A 23,330-nucleotide genomic window follows, 5' to 3' on the forward strand; every position below is an offset into this window, starting at 1 on the left:
TTTCCTTCCCCCTTTGCCACCTCAAAGACACACCACTGAAGCTGTCTGAAGAAAACACCCCACAAAAGGAGTCTGGAGGTTGTGACTCTGCTGCTGAGGTGTCCAGAAGCTGATTCTTCTTTGGGATTTCTCTTGGAAAAAGAACACCTGAAAGTACAGAGGGCTGATTTTCTGTCCAGCTGTCCTGAAGAGAAAGGAAGCAGGAGGAAAATGGCCATGGATTGTTCTGATCTTTCAGGATGAGCTGCTCAGCCACTCCAAGCACTCATCCAAGCGCTGTCACTACACAGAATAATTCAGGTTGAAAAAGACCTTGTCACTACACACAGAATAATTCAGGTTGAAAAAGACCCTGAAGTTCATCAAGTCCAACCTTTGACTTGGAGCATCTTCACAACAAAACCACTGCAGAGCAGTGCAATCACCTTCCTCTTTTGGGACCTTCCTTCCAGCTTGGACTCGGCCCACAGGCAGATCTTCTGAGGCTCAGTTTCAACAGGAGCTCCACGGAAAACTATTCCAATTTAAATTAGTTGCCCTTAAAAAGGCATGTGCTAACAGCAAACTCCTTCTGTGGAGATCCACAAGTCCTCCTGTACATTCTGACAGCCTCTGAGTGGTGCACTGACAAATAATGACTACCTGAACCCCAAGCAGAGCATTCCATGCCAAGTCCCACTTCCAGCACCACGCACAGCTTCTTCCAGGCAGGACTTCTGCAGTGCTGTGATTGACAAGGTCTCTAATGAACTCTAATTGGAGCCTCAGCAGCCTGAAAAACCCAACAACAGATGTGGTGAAAGGGCAAACCACAAACTGTTTTGCTAATGAATGAAAAGTGTCTGGGCTGATGAGGGCCAGTGACCCAAAAATTCTCTTCTTCCACCCCCTCTTTTGCTTCATGTTGGAGTCTGAGGCATTTCCCTCGTCACCACAACACTTGGGGGCAGTCATGGACAGTCCTGGATAATCCTGGACACAGTCCATGTATTCAGTTTGGGATCAAGATGCTCTTTTATGAGCCACAAGCAGCAGAACATGGAGAGAGTAGCAGGCACCTCAGGGAGGGAATTCAGTGTGCTTATTCTTCCCAGCAGAAACAGCAGTGGTTTTAAACTGCCAGAGGACGAGGTTAGATGGGATATTTGGAAGAAATTCCTTCCTGTGAGGGTGCTGAGGCCCTGGCACAGAGAAGCTGTGGCTGCCTCTGGATCTCTGGAAGTGTCCAAGGCCAGGCTGGACGGGGCTGGGAACGAGGTGTTCTCATGTCCCTGCCCATGGCAGGGGGTGTGACTCGAGCTTCACCAAACCCAAACCATCCTGGGATTCTAGAAGGGAGATGCCAGTTTCTCACTGTCTTAATTTATAAAACTCTTTACACACAATGACATTTCTAAGCCATCTTCTCTCCTTCCAATGGATCTTAAGCAAGCAGCCACCATCAGTCTGGAGATCAAGTCCTCTAAAAGGACCATGGCAAACTGAGCTGCAAACAGACTTTGAGTAATACCCTAAACTTCACACCAAATATTGCCATGAGCCTCTGCTTCACACCCACTCCACCCTGCCAAGGAAACACAGCACAAGGAAGCCAAGAAAGAAGTCAAGGTGCCACGTTTTACAATTCTCCCCCAAATTTAATCAACCTGGACCATTCTGCTCTTGTCTAACCCGTGGAGACTTCAGGTCAGGCTGAGAGTGGCTGCAGAACAGGTCTGCAGGTGTCTCAGCAATAAAGGAATGGTGCTGGATTTAACAAATGATTTCATCTCTGCCCCAGAAGAGGGGCTGCAGTGCCTCGTGTGGGGGTCACAGACCCTCCTTCTAACAAGCACCAAACTGGTCTGGTTCGTGTTATGCTATGAAAAGGAGCCCAGGGAGCGTGTTGCTGATGGAAAGCATGTAGAGCACTAATGAGCACCATCCAAAAGTAATTCCAGCATTTAGAGGTACCCAGCAATTTTCTGAGTCATTAAAAAACCTCAGACCAATTACACACTCCAGCTTACCAAACAACTCCTTGTTTTGAGCGGTCCTGGGAGCTGCTCAAACCCCAATACTCGCCCAGTCCTCCCAATTTCATCACAAAACCAACCATGTCACACCAGATCAGATCAGTGATTTAGTTACTTGTGTCCTACCTCTGGCAACAGCCACAAAAATGACACTTTAGTTTTGGGGGCACAGATGTAGCCAATTACTAAATGGTTTCAAGAGAGAGAAATAATCTCTTCCTGCAGGGAATCATTTATTTCCTGACACCCAGAGCTCTCTTACCTGTACCTTGGCACACAGAAGTAAAAGAAATGTTTAGAGTTTGATAAATTTAAGCCAGCCACAACTTTTTGACTGTAGCTTCCCAACCAAACTTCTGCCTGCTGAGCAGCTGCTCTTCTGCACAAATTTAGAAGCTTAAGGTCAGAGATAAGCCATGTATTTAGACTGGACAATAGAACCCAGTTTTCCCACTAGCAGACTCTGTATAAATTAAATCCATATTTCAGGAACACCTTCAGTTTCTCCAGAGGTAACTGTGCCACACACTGTTTTAAGCTGGCACCAAACGGGCATCACAAGATGTGTAACGAGCCTAGAAATCCTTCTAAAGTCAGTTTTCTTCCCCAGCAGTGTGTAAAGGACAACAAAAGTCCCAGGAACGAGCAGAAAAAAAGATATCAGACACAAGATGGTCAGCCAGGTTTGGTTTTTGCCATTAGACTGCAGAACATCTGATAGAGCACAAATTATAAATAGATTTGGGTGTTCTCCAGAGATTCTGCAGCGTGTGGGGCAGCACAGCTGCACACCCCAGGCTGTTCAGCAGGAGGTAAAAGGGGCTGCATCCATCCCTACACACTGCCCCAAATTCAAACAGCAGCCTCCCACCTGGCACCGAGCTCGTTAACAGAGCTGCTAATGACCCCTCACCCCTAAGTGTCTTTGCAGCCCAAAACAATCACCTGGATTCCTGACGTGGCTTGGTTGGTTGTTCAGCCTTGCCAAAGGACAGAGGGACAGACAAATCCCTTGTGGGGACAGCATCCAGTACTCACCAAGTCAATGAGGTCGCTGAGATTCTTCTCTATCTGCTGCGGAGGCAGACGCCTCATCAAATCCAAGGCACAATCCAGCTGTTGGTCACTCTGCAGGAATAAAAAGAGCCCTCAGTCACAAGGTGGGCAGGGAACACAACACACAGCTCCCAGTTCTCAGCAGCTTTGCGTTAATTCAGGTAAAATTCATTATATTTCATTGTGGGTTATTGATTTGGTAATTTAACACCGTGCAGTTGATGGAAAGGAGTTTGGTCTTTGCCTCACCAAAACGCTCCCAATGTTTGTGTAAGTGTTTAATGTGTTGTTTTTCCACACTATCTCAATAATAACCTGGGTTAGGGAACTGAAAGTTCCTTCTCCCAAAAGGAGGTTTAACACTTCCTCGTTTGCACTGATCAGCTTGAGATAACCAGCATCCAAGATAAACTCTGATCCACTCCAGAGCTCCCTCTCTCCTGCAGCTTTATCAGCAAACCAGAATGAAACCAGGAGTTAAACCAGAATGAAACATGCACATGAAGCATAATCCATGATTTCCTCCTTCCTACGAAACACCAAGAGCTGCCTGTGTCTAAAGAAATCAGGGACATCAAAGTAACTTCAATAACTTCGAGTTAACACAGAAACTCTCTCCAAAGGGCTCACTGTAGCTGGTCTCACAGCAACTCTGACACAAAGAAACACCCTTAAACTCCACTGCAGGGTCAGAAAATGTGCCCCAGACACTTGAGGAGCTGAACCAGGATCCTGACATAACCTTTAGCTGTCCTTTTCACCAACAGACACAAACAGACGCTTCCCTGCTGACCTAACAGCACCCAAAATCTCCCCAAGCTCCTTTGATCCCAGGTCAGGTGAAGCACAACCAGTTTGTTTTTACTGCTCCTCCCTTCCTTTTTCTCTTTGCCATTTCCAGCCACCCAAATCCCACAAGCTGAGGTTTAATTTCACCCTCTCGTGTTCTGTCAAGCTCCCAAAGTGTTATTTAAAAACAGCTCCAATACTAACACAGTTCCATTATCACATTACTCAAGGCAGCAGCCCCCAGGACAGGGAGAAACAGGAAGCCAAGTTTCCTGCAATTAAACTAAACCTGTGGAATGAGGGAAGGAGGAGGAGGGAGAGCTGAGTTTAGTGGACATCCATGAGGAAGTTGTTCATTAGATGGCCAGGGGAAGGGAACTCCTCACTTTTAGCTACTGAACTCTCAGTAGTTAGAGTTTTCCTCCCTAATTTGCCCTAAACTAGGACAAACCCCAAGGACAGAGGTTTTTAGGTGGTCTGTAACTGCAGGGGATCTCTCTTCCCTGCCATCTCTTGCCTCCAGGATGGAAACCTGGAATGTTGTCACAGGGTCCTGCTCCTCATGGGAACGCTTCAGGGAGTGCTCTGTCCTCCTCTGCCAGCTGGGATTGTTTAAAACACAAAAAAGCCTAGGGAAGGATGTTAAAAACCACCACAAAAGCTGCAACCCCAGAGCATTTTACAGGGAGGCAAACTGATAATAAAATACACTGCATGAAGGAGTGTATCCACACTTGCAGTGTTCATGGATAAACCTGGAGTGACCATTTTTACCCAATATATATTCAATAACAGCTGTAAACCACACGAGCAGGATTGTTTAAGGCAGAGATTCTCCAAGGGGTTCACACACAGCTGACATACATGGCTGTGAGCAATGGGAAAATAAAAATAAAAATAAAAATATGCAGGCACACACCATGCCTGGTATAGTGTATTTCCCTGCTATCCAGGAGGTAAAACAGCAAGGCTGAGCAGCAGGACTCCTCAGTTTCTCACAGAGCATTTAGGTAATTAAACAGCCTGCCAGCAGATCTCTAAAAGCACCAGAATAAAGGCAGCCTCTGCTGCAGTTGTGTCCCTAAATCTGTGGTTATACAGTCGCTTTAATCCGGCATAAATCCGGCTGGAATGGTCAAAAAGGCAGCACAAACTGAGAGATTACAGAGCAAAGCAGTACCTTGGTAGTGGAGACATCTGGTACCACTATTTCAGAACTGAACAGGGAATTGAACCAGGATCCTCCTGGTTCTTTGTCTGCAGGTGAAGATTTAAAAGGCAGGTGTGAGGTCAAAGCCTGAGCCCAGCTGGAGGAGATGGAGGAGCTGCAGGCACACAGGGACAGGAACCACACAGCTCTCTGATTTCACAGAAGCTCAACATCCCTGGGATGTTTGGATGCAGTTTTGAGAGTGGCACTGGATCAGTGAAACCCCCCAAAGCCTTCACACGAGTGTGTGAGAGGAAGGAAGAGAGCTCAGGACATGCCTCACCCACCTCCCCAAACCCCTCCTGCTTCTCTCAACTTCACCTGCCCTGGATTTCCACTTAATTCTTTTGTAAAATCACATACTGAAGACCAGGCTTCTTAACAGACCTGCAGACAAAAGATTTCCGTGGAATTTTTGCCTTTCCCCAGGAAGAGGCTCCTGAAGCTCTGCTCTCTGAGCAGGTGATCAGACAGGCTGGGCTGCTCCCAAAGCCAAGGACTTAATGAGCTTAGTGTTACTTGATAGGTCATTTTCCACCATTCCTGTTTCATCCAGCCCAGAACCTCCTGTGGAGGAGCAGGGAGTTCAGACAGAAATTCTAAATGAAGTTTTATTACAGTTGAAGTCACTGAAGGATTTAGAGATCACAGGAATCTCAAAGACTGAAAATATTAGCTTAGATGAAAGCTCTTTAATAAGTTTCCTTTAAAGATGTTTGCCTATCTAGAATCTCCACTTAAGCACCTGTTATAGCATTCCCATGGCACTACCCCAGGGAAAAAATGTTATGAGGATGTCTGTAGTAGTTATTTTACAGCTTCCTTTGTCTGAAAAGAAAAGAAACTCCTTTTCTTTTTGGTCTCTTTGCTGTATTTAGCTTATTTCCAAAAAAGAAACCCTGTCACAACAGCCACAGGTCTGTGATCATCTGGGCACTCTGTTAAATCTCAAATCAGAAAAAAAACAGTGCTGAAAAATTACAAAACAAATTGTATAAATTGCAGTTGTAAAGGGGCACGGCTGTGCACCCTCATTTTAAAGGCTGAATATGGAGAGATGTTGTTCAGAGCAGGAATCTCCAGGTTTTATTCCCAGCTTTGGGAATGGAGAGTTCTCCACTGCCAGTTCCCTGAGACTGAACCTCCATCCCATCTTCCAGGAGGGCTTACACCAAGCTGCAGCTCTCCCCATCCCAAGGCAATTCCACTCCAAAGGAGGTAAAAGACCTCATTTAAAGCTCCTGGCCTTTCACTCAGCAGGAATTTGTTCCCAAATCCCCGTGGATTGAATCTCCCTTCTCTCTGTTGGGACACTCCTGCTCATCTGAGGCTGTTATTGCTGAGCATAAACCAAGCTGGGCAGAGTCTCCAAACAGAAACCCAGGCTGGTTTCACTTCTGTGCTCTATTTCTGTATTAACTCCACTCAGAGCAAGCTCCTGAGCCAAGAGCTGAGACAGCTCAGTGCTACAACAGTGGGAGCTTCTCCTAATTTAGCCTTTCCTGGGAAATAATTCACCAAATCTTTTCCACCAGCAAACCCAGTACAACGTTTCTACTCCAGGTATGATCGTGCTAGAGACCCCCTTGTCCATCTGTGACATCAACTGAGAACAACTGGGGGACCTAAAAATTACTGCAGTGCAAAAACCACACGCCTGAAATGACAGATAAACATCTTGATAAACACTTCACACCCAAGTTTTACTCAAGACTGGCATCTGAAAGGTTCCCCAAATTCAAAGCACAAGCAGCATCTCAATGTTCAGACAGCAAAAATATAAGGTAACAACCTCAAGAGACACTGCAAGCAGAACATCTGTTCAATGCCATGCAATTCAAAGGAACCCCACATCACATCACTCTGATCACTGCTCAGTTTGCAGGCAAAATATCTCAGTAAATTAATCCAGGACCAGAAGCACACAACCAGCAAATGACTCTTTTTTCCTTCCTTTTAAGCTGCAGACATACCCAAGACTGTAAATCACATTATTTCCTGTCAGTTCTCCCAACAGGAATGTCTGACTAATGTTTCAGCTTTGTGGTACTACAACACTGAGTTTTTTTAATTGAAACAGATACCCAGCTTCCCTTCCTGCTTGTCATTTTAATCCCTGCCAACTTCCAGAGCTCCAAGGGCAGAAGACTCCCTTTTCCAGTTACACAATAGGATAATATTACTGCTAGAAGCTGCAGCAAGGCTTGAATTATTGTAACCCTTGGGTAATAAAAAGTACAGTAGGATGTAAAGTTGCAGGGTTCCCTTCTCAGCTGTCAGCATTCACTTTTTTAGGATATTGGATGGGAAGGGGAATAACTGTCTGACCTGGGAAAGCCCAGAGTAGTTCCACGCTCGTGATGTTTCCATCAGCTGCACATTTCCCTCGCAATCTGTTTTTCCACGTTATTTTTCCCTTGACTATTAACCCTCCTCTGGCAGATCCTATCTAAAACCATTTGTAATGGACTCATAAATCCCAGCTCTGTGACAGCAAGGTGTGCTAGGGGAGAAACAGCAACAGCACAGTTCGGAAACAATCAAAGGTAATAAAAGATGAATGCAGACTCTGCTGTGGACAGTCAGAAAAGGTCAAAGATTATTAATAAAAATAAATACACTGATGCAGACCTCATTCTCCTTCTCTTCAGCTACTTTTACCTTTATCTGGTTTTGGTTGGGATGGATCCAGTGGCTTTTATTATCTCAAACACTTCTGACCGCTCTGTACGCTCGGGAACGAGTTCAGCCCAATTTGCTGCGGTCACCACCAAACATCCCAAGTGCTGACACCACTCATCCCACCAATACCAAGTGAGAAGGATCAGAGATTAAAACAAAAGCAAGAAGTGATGGATCAGAAGGCTTTAGCAGAAGCTGCTGTACTCTGTCTCCCCCAGGCCCCCTGTAATCTGTATTTATTTACAGAGCAATTGTACGAGTCACGTCACGGCTTTTGAGTCAGCAAATCCTCCTTGGAGATGTCCTCCTGCACATTATTTATTTTATTCTGCTGTGCTCTAACTTTGAAGTACAACCGAGCACAAAGCAGTACTGCCCCCAATTAATGACTGAACACATCCTCACAACTTGTTTTATGAATTCTCAGAGTTGTACACACTGAAAATACAGCCAAAAACCTGATTTCCCACCTCCAAACCAGGTCATCCTCAAGTCCCAACCGACTCTAAAACAATTATCAAGTGAGTTATAATACATTGAAAGCACTCTGATCTGTGAGCTTCTCAATAATCCAGAGCTGCCTGATCTCATGGACCAGCCAGTTGTCAAAACATTTTCCACGCAGGGAGAAGGAACTACAACCCCTGAGAGTCTGGAGCAAGGCACCTGTCTGTAATTCCCTAATTATTTACAAGGATCCAGCATCTCCAGGAGCACATTCTGCAGGTGGTTTCCATTCCTGTAGGTGTTTTCTGCCCAGATGCAGTTCCCTGTGTACAGCACACAGGGAAAAATTAACATTTCCCTAGCACCTCCTTCCCAGCTAGGATCTATTTCCAGATGGCACAGACTTGTGTCTACTCTCAAAATTAATTTATCCCTTTAGTTTATGTAAATCCAGTGCAAGTCTCCATCATGAGTCCAAGGAAAAAAGCCATCACACACCACCACAAGAGCAGGATGGAGCAGCTTTCTGGGAACAGCTATTCATCCCCACCTTTTGCCAGGATCACTAATGATTTCTGCACCAGCATTTGTCTTCTGGGTAACAGAAACAATGTTTTATTTATTAAACTTGTCATTGAACATGACAATGCAATTTACTGGCTTTTATCTGGTGCCAGGAATTCCTGTGAAGCAGAAAGTTTGCAAAAAGTCACTTCCCAATAAATCGTGGCAGTGAGTGACTGTGCAATCTGTCAGCCCCACATGAAAGAGGAAAGTGGGGGCTACAGATCAAAGTTGTACAGATTGCAAAAAAAATAAATGTATTAAATAAGAAATTTAATAAATGGATTAAAGACATTGAAGTTGCCTGTAGAACTGACCAACTTTGCCAACAGGTTTTATGACTAATGTTACATCACAGTGGGGGATTTTCCCCGTTCTAAGTCTCAATTTCACACAAAATAACATTTTCTTTGTTAGTTCTAACTAAAGATAGGAAATTTGACCTAAACAAAACGCAAATAACCCGTTACAGCACAGCACTGAGAAGACAAGAACTCAGCCTGATTTTGCAAACTCCTCATGAGGCACCTGCAACACCTGGTTTGGTCACCAGGAGAGATGAACACAAGCGTGTTTGTGCCCCAAAAGGTTTTGAAGTCCCCCAAAGCACTAGGTCTGACTTGGTTCACAAGCCTGGTGACCTGTTTTTCACACTGTCCTCCTGATTTCCACTCAAATATTCAGAGGAAGAGCCCAAATCCGTCTTTAGAGAAGGGCTGCCTAATTTTTACAGGGATCACTTCTTTTGTTTTATTTAATTTAATCCATAATTACTACAAATACAGCAGCTCTTGAGATGCCATTTGCCATCCTGACCATCTACAAACATGTCATTTGTGATGTTTTCTTTTAATCCTGCTAATGCTCAATGACCTTTTCAAATGCTCTTTTCTCCTATGCACTGTCTGCTTCATGTTCCAAAACAACAAAAGTTTTGGAACTGCTTAATTGAAATGGAATAGTTTGGGGTTTTTTTTCTTGCAGGAAGAGCAAAGTTGGGCAAATTGCTCTTGGCCTGACAGATCCAGGTTCCCCTTCCAGTCAACTGCAACTTCAATTCTGTTTTGTGAGAAAACACATCAAAAACATTTGGTAAAATACACACTGGGGAGTGGCAGGGGTGTTTGAAGGTGACAGCAAACAGCCTGTCCTTACCAACAGCAGAACTAACACGGTGCCAACATCCCAAATTCAGGATTTGCTCTATCCCAGCTCTCCCTGGAGCAGACAGCTGCCCAGCTTCAGATGCAAACTCAGCACTTTCCAGCTCCTGGAGGCTGCAGCCAGGGTTGTAAATTCAGGAGATAACTCTGGCAAGTAACCGGATGCCTGGCAAGGCAGGCAGGAGGATCTCTCATTAGCCCTCTTCCCTCAAAGCTCTCCCATTCCTCAAAGGTCAGAAAAGTAGGTTAATATGCCTTGTGCTTGGGTCTCACACGGGTTACCTGGGTGACTGCCCTGCAGAGCTCCCAACAGTCCAGTTCTCTCCCAGGAATTCAAGTTTTAAACCAGGCAGCTCCTGTTTTCTCATACCTATAATCCATGGAATATCACACCTGACAGCCACACCTCCCACAATTCCTTCCTTTGTGCAATTCCCTGCCTGTCCTTGGGGTTTTTCTGTGCCTTCCTCAGTTTTTCCATGCCTTCCTCATCACTTTTGAAGCTGCCTGACCTGCCCTCCACCCCACCTGCAGGCAGGCACCCAGCTCCATCCACACAGGATCTGGGGGAGCACACAAGTGCCAGCCTCGATCCCCAGCACTTCACTTTCACATGAAGTTAACAATTATTCCAGTAATTATTATTATTATTACTATTATTTTACCTTCCCAAGCTCTGGGTTAGCCCTGCCTGGACTCATGGCTACCTGAAGCTGGTTTTGACCACCCAGTGGAGCACCATCAATGCTGAGCCAAAACTACACCCAAACCTGGATCTGCAGGGTGACAGCACCTGGTGGATAAATACAGCTGTAGTCAGCACAATGCAACTGATATTTTACCTCATTCCTCCATTTCATGGCTCTCTCCTCCCTTGAATTAACACACCAAAAGCCCCATCTCTTGTTTCCTCAGCCTGTCTCAGGTTGCAAAGCCCAGGCTGGCAGCCAGACCCCAACTGCCTGGGCTTTTTAAATCCTGGTATTTACCAAAGCAAAAATGTCCAGGAAAGGCAGGTAACAGGTCACTGCTTTCAAAATCAGCAGTTTGTCAAATGGGAGAGAAAATACCACCTAAAGAAACGCAAACAAAATTCCCTGAGAGAATAAAGAGTATTTTATTTGTGGTGGCTTCAGGCAACCACTAAGCTTCTGTCTTCAGTGCACTCTCAAACATTTTTCCTTCCTCACAAAATCCTCTTACTTAAGTGCTGTTTTCAGTCCTGTTTCAGCTGATGCTGCTAAAATTGTGAGATCCTGAGTTCTGCTTTCACCCAGGCTCCTAAGGCTCCCACTTTGCAACAAGGACGTGATTGAAATTCCAAGTGAATTTCAGGGAAGGACTGGGCTCCACTTTCTGTGGAGGACATTTCCTTCAGATTTGGGGAAGGACAAGCTCTGCAGCACCTGGAGTCCAGTCCCAAGGGGCTAAACCAAGAGCCAGGGCTCCCAAACAAACCCTGTGATGAAAATAAAGCAGGTACATTGATGAAAAATAAACTAGCGAGGTTTAATGAAATATAAACTAGTGAGGTTTAATGAAATATAAACTAGTGAGGTTTAATTTGCATAGAGCACCAATAAAGTAGGCAACTTCTGAGCAGCCAGATAAGTCAAGTGCCTGCAAATCCATTCCCTAATTCTTCAGCCTGGCTTGGAAGGTGTGGCACAAAGAGCAGGAGCTCAAAGCAAACTGCATATTTCCTTCTAAAGCCTACAAAAGGGAGGGAGGGCAAAGCAGCAGCACCAGATAATACAAGGAAATTAATCTTGATTGGTGCCAAGGCTCACTCCAGGAAATACAGCACCAGGTATTACCTAAAGTCATTCTAAATAGAAGATTATTTTAGGCACAAAACGACAAAATAGATCCAGCTTTCAATTCCTCACTCAAAGCTTCACAGAAGGACAGGGTTCCACTGCACCTGGCATTACAGAGCAGAATTACAATAATTTGAAACAAGCAAAGCCCCTTCCTCAAATCCACCCTCCCATGATAAATCCTCTCAGCTCAATTAGCAGAAAAACACCCTTAAAACTTCCCCAACACCACATTTCCCCTTGTGCTCCACCAAGCAAGTTTCAAAAGCAAATTTCTCATCTACCACACAGGCAAGAGCTCAAATTTCCCAGGAAAACCCTTTTTTGGGTTTTTTTTTTTGTTGTTGTTGTTCCCATCCTGCTTTAGGACACAGGAATAACAAGTGAATTTTGGCCACTGGATCAGGTCCAGGTACCCTGAATTATTCAGCTCAGAGTTTCACACTCTGAGTGTTTCAGTCACACCTTAACCAAGTTTCCACTACAGTTCTTGGTCACCTGTCACAGGAACACCAGCAGGAACCCCTCAGTGACAGACTGATAAATATTTAAGAAGGCATCACACCAAAGATTTGGTTTCTACTCCAGTTTGAAGTGGCCACACCCCCACTGCACTGGTCTGAACTCTTGATCTTCAAGCTTTTTAATTAGCACAACCTATCAGCAAACAAAATTTGGGATAAAGCTCAACTAGAGAGAGAGCAGAGAGCCTGGGAAAAGCTTGTGTTGGTCAGAAATATTAATTAGTCCTTCAGGGATGAAGCCTCTGTGGTGCAAAGAAATTCAAATTTGAAATCTCATGGTTTTAAGTGAGATTTTCTTTTTTTTAACCTTTATTCCTGGAAATGGGAAAAGCTTAGGAAGAACTGAAGCATTCACATGTTTTGGGCCTTTCTTGCATTGAGGAGAGACACAAAGATTTATTTGGTTGAGGCTTTTTAAATTCATTCCCAGCATGAATCGGTGGGAAAGCAGGAAATTTTATAATGCACTTTAAAAATCACTTTATGAATCACTTTATAAAGTGATTGACTAAAACATATTGATAAAAACAGAAGATCAGCATCTCTTGAGTATCTTCTACTTCTGTAATCACCTCTTTCACCTGGAAAAAGAAGTTATTAAAGCACACTGGATTAAAGTAGGGTAAAATAACAGGGCTGAACAACCTGCTCTAGTGAAGGTGTTATTGCCCACAGAGGGGGCTGGACCAGATGGCCTTTAAAGGTCCTTCCAGCCCAAACTATCCTGGAATTCCATAGCCCTAAACTGTGTACAGGCACCTTTCAGGACCTCACAATCCTCCAGTAAAACTGCTCCCTTCAGCAGGCACTGAAAATATTTTTTATTTTACCCTGAGGTGAAAAATTATTATTATAAATATTATAAATTATTATTAAATTAAATATTAATAATATTAAATAGTAATAATAGTAACTATTATTCTTATTGTTAAATTATTGTTATTATAAATATATATATTATAATATTATAAATTATTTTACCCTGAGGTGGGTCTGTCACGGTGTGAACCAGCCCAAAGGGGACAAATCACAGCCAAACACTTCTCTACGAGTTTACTCTGCAGGGTAAGGAGCTCCTTGGATTTGACCAAACATCTCCACAAAGGGCAGGCAGGAAGATAAACACGGGCACTGGCACTGCCCATGGAGTCTGCAGAATTATCCTGAGTGAAAATTTGAATTTTAAGGTTTTGGGGTGACCTAGCTGGGGCCTTGCAGCGCCTGAAGGGAGCTGGCAGGAAGGATGGTGACAGAGTATGGATACAGGGAATGGCTTCCCACTAGCAGAGGGCAGGGATAGGTGGAGTTTTAGGAAGGAATTCCTGGCTGTGAGGGTGGGGAGGGCTGGCACAGGGTGCCCAGAGCAGCTGTGGCTGCCCCTGGATCCCTGGAATTGTCCAAGGTCCAAGTCCAGGTTGGATTTAGACCACTCTGGGCTATGGAAGGTGTCCCTGCCATGGAATGGGATGGGATTCAAGGTCCCTTCCAGATCAAACCATTCCATGATTCCCTGATTCACCAATGGCAAACTGGACCAGTACAGAGCACTGGGAAGTGCTGGGTGATGAACAACCCGAGTTCCCCAGCCATCCTTCATCCAGGGAAGTCAAGGATGGATGGAAAGCAAAGCTGACAGCTGTGGAAGGAGAAACTGAGAAGGGCAGCATTGTCCTTTTCCCAAAGAAAGTAATTCCTCAACTCAACTCTAGTAATAAGAACTAAAAATAGTCACCCAAAAGAGCTGAGCTGCACTTTCATTCTGTTTCACTCCCAGATGTCAACTAGTCCCACATCAGCATATATATTCACCATATGAGGAAATCCTGTTTGAACAACTTCAGCTTGCAATCGCTTTTTCCTAATAAACCACAAGATTAAGCATCACTGCAATGGCAGAATCCTCTATCCCAGTGATATCCTAGGGCTTGATTATTTTGGGAATTTGCTGTTTAAGACGACACTTAGCTAAGCTCACACACTTGGCTTGCCTAATAAAACACAGACTTTAGTAAACAGCTGAAGCTGGTGTTCCTCAGAAGGCAAAGGACTTGCTGTGGATACTGAAAGTGTCCCCACAGCACACGATGGAGGTCCAAACAGGACACAGCCAGGTTAGAGATGGGCTCTGATTCCAGACAAACAACTCCTATCTTGAAAATCTTCGTGACCCTGAGCAGCACTCGAGGTTTGTGTTGGTGTCACTGTCACATCACACGCCCTGGGCTGTGCTTCACTGCTCCTTATCTGCCTCACAAATCCTAGATGGATGATGCACAGCCAGCACTACGCTAGACAGTCTGAATTTATGGATGATTAAATCATAAATTTTTGCTAAAATTGTCCTCCTTTTCCTCAAGAGTTGCACAGCAGAAGAAATCCTTGCTAACATGATCAGGCCAGTTTACATAACCTGGAAAAGGAAAGGTTTTATTTTCACAAAGAGTAACTGGATTCCATCCATTCATAACCCACAATTCCAGAAATCTCAGCAGATCCACTCTCCCAAGTCCTGCTTTGCCCAGAACAGTGCATTCCATTTATTTTTAGCACAGGAGACACTGTCCATCCAGGCAGTTTTCAAGCTTCGTGTGTTTCCCTGAGCACCTGACTGAAATGTGGGCACAGCTCTGAGTTCTCCAAGGAGACAAAAGTTCCCATCTCTGCCCTACACAGATGTTGGTAACCCTGTGGGTACCAGGAATGTTTGACCCAATATCCTGCACCATTAAAACTGTTCTCTTCAGGGAAAGGCCCATTCCATCCTTTCAGTGCTCCATTTCTGTACTCTGGTCTCAGACCACCGAAAGTAAAGGTCCTGGAAGAACCTAAAACACTGGGTTTGCACATGAGTTGAAACTGAAGGCTGCAGGTTCTTCCCTGAAGTCCACTCAACACTGGAAACCACCACATAACGTTAGCAGTTCTGATCAAATTTCTCCTATGCCCAAGTCTCTGTGATTAAACATGAAAAAACCAGAAGGCAGCAAAACCTTGTAACACTCAGGACATTTCCAAAGGGTTTGTGCTGTACCTCCTCCAAATGACTGACACAGTTACATTTAAACCCTGACTGGATTCTCCTAAAAGCACATCTTTATATCCCCTTCAAAGAAGTTGGTACCACTGTTGTTATTTCACATGAAGCCTCCTCGTTTTCTCTGAACTCTTTTCCTGTGAAGGTTTTTGCAGTGGCAGGAGTTAGGACAGGTTTGTTGGAATCCCAGTTTGAGATTCCTCACTCAGGTCTCACACATACAGATTTCAGTGTGTTAAAATAAGGTACACAGCTGGAATAAGATGCTCTGTCCTGCCAGGACTCAGGTGCAGCACCTTGACATTTCACCTGACATTAAAGATCTTTATCCTGCATGATATAGGTGGCTCCAGAGGAAAAAAACATAAGGCATTGCCCCTGAAATTCCTAGGGATGAAGGCAAGAAGTAAAGGATTACACTTGCATGGTTAAACAGCCTTTACACTGCTGTGAGTTGTTCTTTTATGAACTGAACATACCCGAACATTGTTGAATTGTCATGAATCACAAATCCCCAACAGCATAAAGTGATGTGATGCCCTACAAGCGACTCCATCCATGAGGAGGCTGGGGAAATTTTCCTGTGCAGGGAAGCAGAGCAGGGCCTGGGCCAGCTCCCCTCTCCTCGCTGCCCTGGGCGGGCCCTGCTGGAATCTGCTCCCTTTACACAGCACCAAAGTGAAATCGAAAGGGTTTGTGCAACCCTGGGCAGCTCCATTGGGGAAACACAGCGAGATGGAGATTATTCCACACGCCTGAGGACACCGGAGCCTTCCCTTGGGAAGGGAAAGTTCTCAGCCCTGTGGAGAAGCAGCACCCACGGCTGCAGCACCTCCTGCTCGGGCGGCGCTCGGCTTTCCCGTGTTCCGCAGATCCCGTGAGCTCACAGCACACTCAGCACCGATCCCGGTCTCCAGACCAACAGAGAGAATTCGCATTTATGCACGGGAGCGACAGCGGACGGGCCCAGCGCTCCCAAACACCGCTGCACCCGATCGCAATACCCCGGGCGGTCCCGGTCTCCGCCAAAGCGGAACCATTCCCTGTGGAATTGGACAGCATTCCCTCTGGAAACACCGCCCGGTACCGGGACCAGAGACCTGGTAGTAACCGGGGAGCGGAGCCCCCCGTGTCCGGGCCCTGCGGAGCGCCGGGCTCAGCCCCCGCCAGCCTCAGCCCCACTGCCAGCGCCCTCAGGCCGGGCCAGCCCTCCCTGCGTCCCGGCAGCACCGCCTGGGCCCTCCCTCCATCCCTCCGTCCCCGCCGCCCGGGGGAGGCCAGGCGAGGCCCCCCGGTGCGAGGGGGCGGTGTCGGCGCGGGGGGTGGCGCGGGGGTTGTGCGGAAGGGCGGGGGCCGCGGCTGTGGGCGCGGGGCCGGCCCGCTCTCACCATGTCGGCTGGGCGGGTGCGCGGGGCGGTAGAACGGCGGCGCCTCCCGGTCCGTCCCTGTGGCTTCGACGCCGCGGCCCGTCCGCTTCCGCCGCCGCCCGGCAGTGAACATCCGGGTCAGCGCCGCCGGCCCCGCCCCCGCGCCGCTCCCGGCCAATCAGCGCGCGGCTCGCCGGCCATCGCCAAGTATGGATGCGCGGCGGCGGGGCGGGTGGGCGGGGCGGAGCGAACCACGCGGCCGGCGCGGGGGGGACGGAGCGGACGGCGACACCAACTGCAGCGCGGGGGTGAGCGCGGCGGCCAATCAGAGCTCGGGGGCGGGCCCGGGGGGCGGGGCCTGCGGGGGGAGCGCCGGCAGCTCGCGTCCGGCCCTCAGTCGGTGTCGGAGCCTCTGCGCGGCAACATCGCTCCCTTAGACACACTTGTTTAAATTTAAACGAAAGGCCGCACGCGGCAGGCGGGTAGCACGGCAAACGCAACCCAGAAGAGGTAACGAGTAGCAAACTTGCCACCCTCAAGCTGGCTTTTACACAGGTAAACTGAACCTTACACGTGCCTGTAATGCATCCATTAGGTCTAAAGCAGCCTCCAGCTGCTTAAGGCCAGGGGGAATTATTAATTATTCTTGAAAGGAGGTGTTCGGTGTTGTCCTGGAGGTAGTGCTGGAAGCCGGGCAGGTGATGACACAGTTGGATGCTCCAGCAGCTGTGACAGGATCACAGATCTGTTAAGGTTGGAAGGGACCGCAGGGGACACCAAAGCAGAGTTCCCTGAAGGTGACCTGAAGCAGGATCTCCAAAATCAGGGTCTATGTACTAATAAAATGTTTCTATTTTGCTCAGGCTATCCCAAAATAAAGCATTCGCATTAAAGTGATTTCACATAAGACATCTCAATTCCAGACTCTTGACTTGCCCTCAATATGGGGATGTCAAAGCTACAAAAGACAATTATCCCAGGAAAACTTGAAGGATTCATTAAGCAGTGACACCTTCCTCTTTTTGGAGTAGGTCAGGCCTTGTTTCACCTTAATTTTGTTGTCAGGACCCCAAAAAAGCCTCCATGGGGACTGTGTGCTGCAGACTTGGCCCTGGCGAACCAAAAAACTCTTTCCTTGGTTTGCTGTAGGAGCTGGAAATGCCAGCACGGGGTGACACATGGATTTCCTGTGGATGTCACAGACACAACAGTCACACAGGGATTTCCCATGGATATCACAGGACAGTCACACAGGGATTTCCCATGGATGTAACAGACACAACAGTCACTCAGGGATTTCCCATGGATGTCACAGACACAACAGTCACACAGGGATTTCCCATGGATATCACAGACACAACAGTCACACAGGGATTTCCCATGGATGTCACAGACACAACAGTCACACAGGGATTTCCCATGGATGTCACACAACAGTCACACAGGGATTTCCCATGGATGTCACAGACACAACAGTCACACAGGGATTTCCTGTGGATGTCACAGACACAACAGTCACACAGGGATTTCCCATGGATATCACAGGACAGTCACACAGGGATTTCCCATGGATGTCACAGACACAACAGTCACACAGGGATTTCCTGTGGATGTCACAGACACAACAGTCACACAGGGATTTCCCATGGATATCACAGACACAACAGTCACACAGGGATTTCATGTGGATGTCACAGACACAACAGTCACACAGGGATTTCCTGTGGATGTCACAGACACAACAGTCACACAGGGATTTCCCATGGGTGTCACACAACAGTCACACAGGGATTTCCCATGGATGTCACACAACAGTCACACAGGGATTTCCCATGGATATCACAGACACAACAGTCACACAGGGATTTCCTGTGGATGTCACACAACAGTCACACAGGGATTTCCCATGGATATCACAGACACAACAGTCACACAGGGATTTCCTGTGGATGTCACACAACAGTCACACAGGGATTTCCCATGGGTATCACAGACACAACAGTCACACAGGGATTTCCTGTGGATGTCACACAACAGTCACACAGGGATTTCCCATGGGTGTCACAGACACAACAGTCACACATGGATTTCCTGTGGATGTCACACAACAGTCACACAGGGATTTCCTGTGGATATCACAGACACAACAGTCACACAGGGATTTCATGTGGATGTCACAGACACAACAGTCACACAGGGATTTCCCATGGATGTCACAGACACAACAGTCACACAGGGATTTCCCATGGATGTCACACAACAGTCACACAGGGATTTCCCATGGATGTCACAGACACAACAGTCACACAGGGATTTCCTGTGGATGTCACAGACACAACAGTCACACAGGGATTTCCCATGGGTGTCACACAACAGTCACACAGGGATTTCCCATGGATATCACAGGACAGTCACACAGGGATTTCCCATGGATATCACAGACACAACAGTCACACAGGGATTTCCCATGGGTGTCACACAACAGTCACACAGGGATTTCCTGTGGATATCACAGACACAACAGTCACACAGGGATTTTTCCATGGATGTAACACCACCGCACATCCTCCCTGGGGGAAGATGACCCAGGCCAAGCCCTGATGTTTCACCCACACATTATCCCAGGTGTTTGTGGCTGGACAAACATTCCCAGCTATCAGACACCAAACAGCTCTGACTGTTCCTTAACATCACTGGGCAAACCAGCCAAGCTTTCAGTGTGCAGAGGACAACCCCGATTTCCAGGGAAGTGAACAGCTTGGACATGGGTTCCAACAGTCAGAAACAGGAGTGCACCACATGAACCTGCACCACAATGGAGCCCATGCAGACAGAACAGCTCTCACTGGTGTTTGCAGAGCAGGAACAAAACCAGGCTGGGAAGGGAGGAGAGAAAACAGTAGAACAATCTCAGGGAAAAACAGGAGCTGTATTACTTCACAGAAACACAAAACCACATAAAACTCCATCAACAGCCAGTACCAAACAAACCCAAAGGTGGGAAATTATCCTTCCACATCTGGGAGAGCGGCCACATGAGCTGAGAAGGCTCAAGAGACTCCAAATTCTGTTCTTTGCCACTACTCCTCAGCCTAACCTCCTTCAAACTGCTTTGTGAAATGCAGCAATCCCAAATGGCTCCTATTTTGCGGTCCCCAGATCCTCCTCCAGTCCTTGCATTCCCTCAGAGCTAATTAAGGAAAGCAAACCTGTTCATTACACAGGCCAAATTATTCATTCATTTTCCAGTCATCCACACATCCAATGCACGTGCACTCCTCAGGGCTGGGAGGCAGGAACTGACAAATTTGAAAATGAATCTTCTAAAATTCCCTCTTTCTGTCACAAAATTCATGCAAAGCATTCAGTGATAACTCTACTTGGAGTAGCTTTTTGTTTTGAGCAGAAACAGCTCCTAGCTGCTTGCTGGAGCAGCACAGCAATAGCAGAATTAGGCAGCCCAGTAAATTTCAAACAATTTGAGCTGCAAATGGATGTGGAGGCCAAGAGGATGTTTTTCTTAGAGGAAGAAATACAAGCATCCTGGATTTTTTTTTTTTCCCCTGTTAATAGGTATAAAGAAGAATAAACAGCTGCTTTCTGTTTTCCCAAAAAAATATTTGCATTAAGAAGATCTGAAGATTCGTTTGGAAATTGATGTCACATCTTTTTTTTAAATGAGGACCAGCTGTTTGCTTTGCTTGTTTATAGCAGGCCATGTTTCAGGGATTTTTTTTATTGTTTGTTTATGAAGATGTAGGACCAGACTCTGACAGACAGGCTGCAGCTTGGGGTGGGGAGTGAATCCCACCATGAATGTCACCACCATCCCACCTTCTGCTGGGATTTGTGGAGGGGCTGACACCAAATGCAGCAAGTTCAGGGATATTCCATCAATCCAAGAGTTGGGAGGAACCCAAACCTGCCAGCATGGATCACCCACCTACAGGAAAAAACACCCAAAAGGGTTCATGGCAGGAATTGCCCCTCTCTAAAACAAAACTCTAGAAACAAAGGAAGCAAACAGTTGACATCTTAACGTCCCAACAACATCAGATTCATGTGCAATTAATAACCAGGCTTTTGATCCTGCAATCAGCAGCTCTAAAATCCATGTGCTTTCCCTGTACATTTGATTACATTCGAGGAAGCAAAAGGATAAACACTTATTAGCATTACAAAGTACTTTTCACGTTCAGCCAGAACTTCCTGAAGCATTTGTGGTCCAGCACGATGTGGTTTTTATTTTATCCTCCTGCATGCGTGGTGAAATGCTATTTATTTTGTTTATTCCAGCATTTATCCAGGGCCAAGGGTGACTGTGAGAACATGCTGAAGAGCAAGGTCTGAGAGAAAACCTTCATGCTTCACTGAATAGTCATTTTTTTTTTTTAATAACAAAAAAAAAACATCTTGAGCATTTTTTTCCCTTTTTTTTTTTTTTTTTTTTCTGGTCATATTGCCCATTTTCTTTCATGGCACTTGAAAGATATGTAAACTTTTATTAGGAGTTCTCATAAATTGAATTTATTGCTGCAAGAGTCTTCCAGCAATGGTAAAGTTTAGCTTGCTGGGTTTTATTAGTCAGAGTCAGTAAAACAGCAGCATCACTTGGTTTGAGGCTGAAAAACGAGTGTTTCTTGGAAACCAATATAGGAAAAAGGTACCTACAACACTACCCAATGTCTTGGAATTCTATGTTCAAACCACAGATAATTCTCACTATGGAGATCTTTGTACACAGTGTCAAAATAGCACACAAACAATAAAAAAAGTCCCCCATCCTGAGCCCAAAGCAGCTTTGCTGAGTGTACTCTTGGAATTTAAAAGTTTTTAGAGTTTCCCCATTTCCTGCAGGAACTGATGAGTAACTCTGAATCCCACATTTAATGGAAAACAACGTATCGCCCATTTAGTGCAAGGTTTGAGGCATTGCCCTCCCTGAACTGAGAATATTGAACCAGACTTCTCTGCTCCTTTGGTTAAAGGAAAGGATAAACCCAGCAGCAGCCCAAGATGTCCATACACTGCAGGAATGTTAGGATCCCCTGTGTTCCAGCACATTTAGCTGCATATCCTAGGACACAGTTTATTCCTCTTCTTGCAGCTGCTCCTTGAACTTTGTCTTTTCAGCTCAGAAAACTTGAGACACAGGAGCTGCCTTCAGCCTGAAGAGTATTGAGGATTCTAGTCAAACTTGGTCATTAACTAGCAATAATGTCTGTGGCTTGTCATTAAAAAAAAAAAAAGTCAAGGAGAAAGCTGATTAAATACAGCAGAAAGAAACAAAAATTTCCATTCCCTTACTTTTTCCTTGACACGTTGCACTTCATTTGAAGCCTGCTAATATACCAGCCAAAAGAATTGTAAGGGCCTGCCTGGATTCTTTCTTAATACAATGGTCACGGTTCAGTAGTTAGAATCTGTATAGAATTAGCCAGAGACATGGACGAATGGAAAAACATACTAAAAGGCTGAAAAATAGCACTTTTTTATGGGCTTATTCCTTAGAAAACCTCATCAATACAGCACAAGGAGGTTTTTTTTCTCTCTGCTGTTCTAAAAAATGATCATGAAATAGTACACAGAAAATAAAGACATGGAATGTCAGAGCATTGCTTTTGCCTGGAGTTTCAGAGCTGGCAAAAACTCAGGTCAGTGTTTCCATGCAAGTGCTTTCCTGCTGAGATTTTTGGGGCAAACTTCATGTCCATGGCAAAAGCAGCTTAGAGTAGAGTTAGCACAGCGAGCTGTGACACATTTTGTACCATTTTTCCAAGTTCTGCTTCAACCAGCCATACCTGACAGCTGGAAGCAGCAGCACCACGCGCTGAATCCAACCAAAGTGGCGTGGAAATCCATCAGCACGGGCCCAGAACGTGCTAATTAACGTGGATGTGATTCCCCCATGGAAAGCCTGGGGGATGTTTGACTGCAGCACAAGCTGTCCCTCCTAATGCAAGTCAGGCCAGCCTCAGAGGATTGTTCACCCCACAGCATCCGACTGCCGTCCACATAAAATCAATAAGGACAGCACAGGAGGCTTAATGGAGTCGCTGGCGCTTTTCCCATTTCAGGGCAAAATCCTGCTGAGGAGGGGTTTCTTTCTCCTCAGAGCTTTTTTTGTTGCTTGGATAGCTAAAAGGTTTTCAAAGGGAGAAAGAAGCATCAGTGTCTGTTGGTGAAGGTGGCTTATGTTTGCAGGAAAAACCCAACACACCTGAGTGGAGAGTTGGAGGTTCCCAGCCAGGTCTTGAGCTCTCTGTAAGGTGAAAGAATCGTTCTGGAAGTACAGGAAACAGGGAGTGGGGGCCCACACCGAGGCTGTGTCAACCATTACAAGCAGATAACTCCTACACTGCTGCCTTCCTGTGCAGATCTTGGCAGAAAAACAAATTAAAAATATATGTGTGGGAGGTGATTCATGTTATTTAAATCTATGGGAGAAGCTGCATGTGTATTCTTTGGAAAAGAGGAGAGCGAGAGTGTATCAGTATCCAGTGGGGAAATTACACAAGGGATGCTTTAGGACTCTTTGAAAAAATAGGGTAAGAGGTGATATTCTCATGCTGGGGAAGGTTCAAGATTTAAAAAAAACCAACAAAACTTGCTGGGAACTTTTGAGCCATAAGTCATCCTGCTCTATGGACAAGCCAGAG

At 46.0% G+C, this 23,330-nt stretch overlaps 1 protein-coding gene across 8 annotated transcripts in view; it reads right to left on the minus strand.

Annotated features, from left to right (window-relative positions):
- Positions 1–23,330, minus strand: part of CAPZB (capping actin protein of muscle Z-line subunit beta) — a 59,326-nt gene that overhangs the window by 31,714 nt on the left and 4,282 nt on the right. For 3 of the 8 annotated variants that reach the window (XM_086860418.1, XM_086860416.1, XM_086860415.1), the window contains exons 2-3: positions 22,892–23,050; positions 3,054–3,143 (exon numbers count right to left, since the gene is read on the minus strand). In XM_086860418.1, the coding sequence (XP_086716544.1) occupies positions 3,054–3,143; positions 22,892–23,008 (207 nt within the window). In that variant the 5' untranslated portion in view covers positions 23,009–23,050. Of the gene's footprint in view, positions 1–3,053; positions 3,144–10,591; positions 10,720–16,692; positions 16,962–22,891; positions 23,051–23,330 lie in introns of those variants that run through there. The other 5 variants (XM_086860420.1, XM_086860419.1, XM_086860423.1 and 2 more) reach the window with 4 other exon arrangements.

The sequence above is a fragment of the Cyanistes caeruleus genome, chromosome 22 (assembly GCF_971803275.1).
Source record: "Cyanistes caeruleus chromosome 22, bCyaCae1.hap1.1, whole genome shotgun sequence".
In the NCBI taxonomy this organism is placed as follows: domain Eukaryota; kingdom Metazoa; phylum Chordata; class Aves; order Passeriformes; family Paridae; genus Cyanistes; species Cyanistes caeruleus.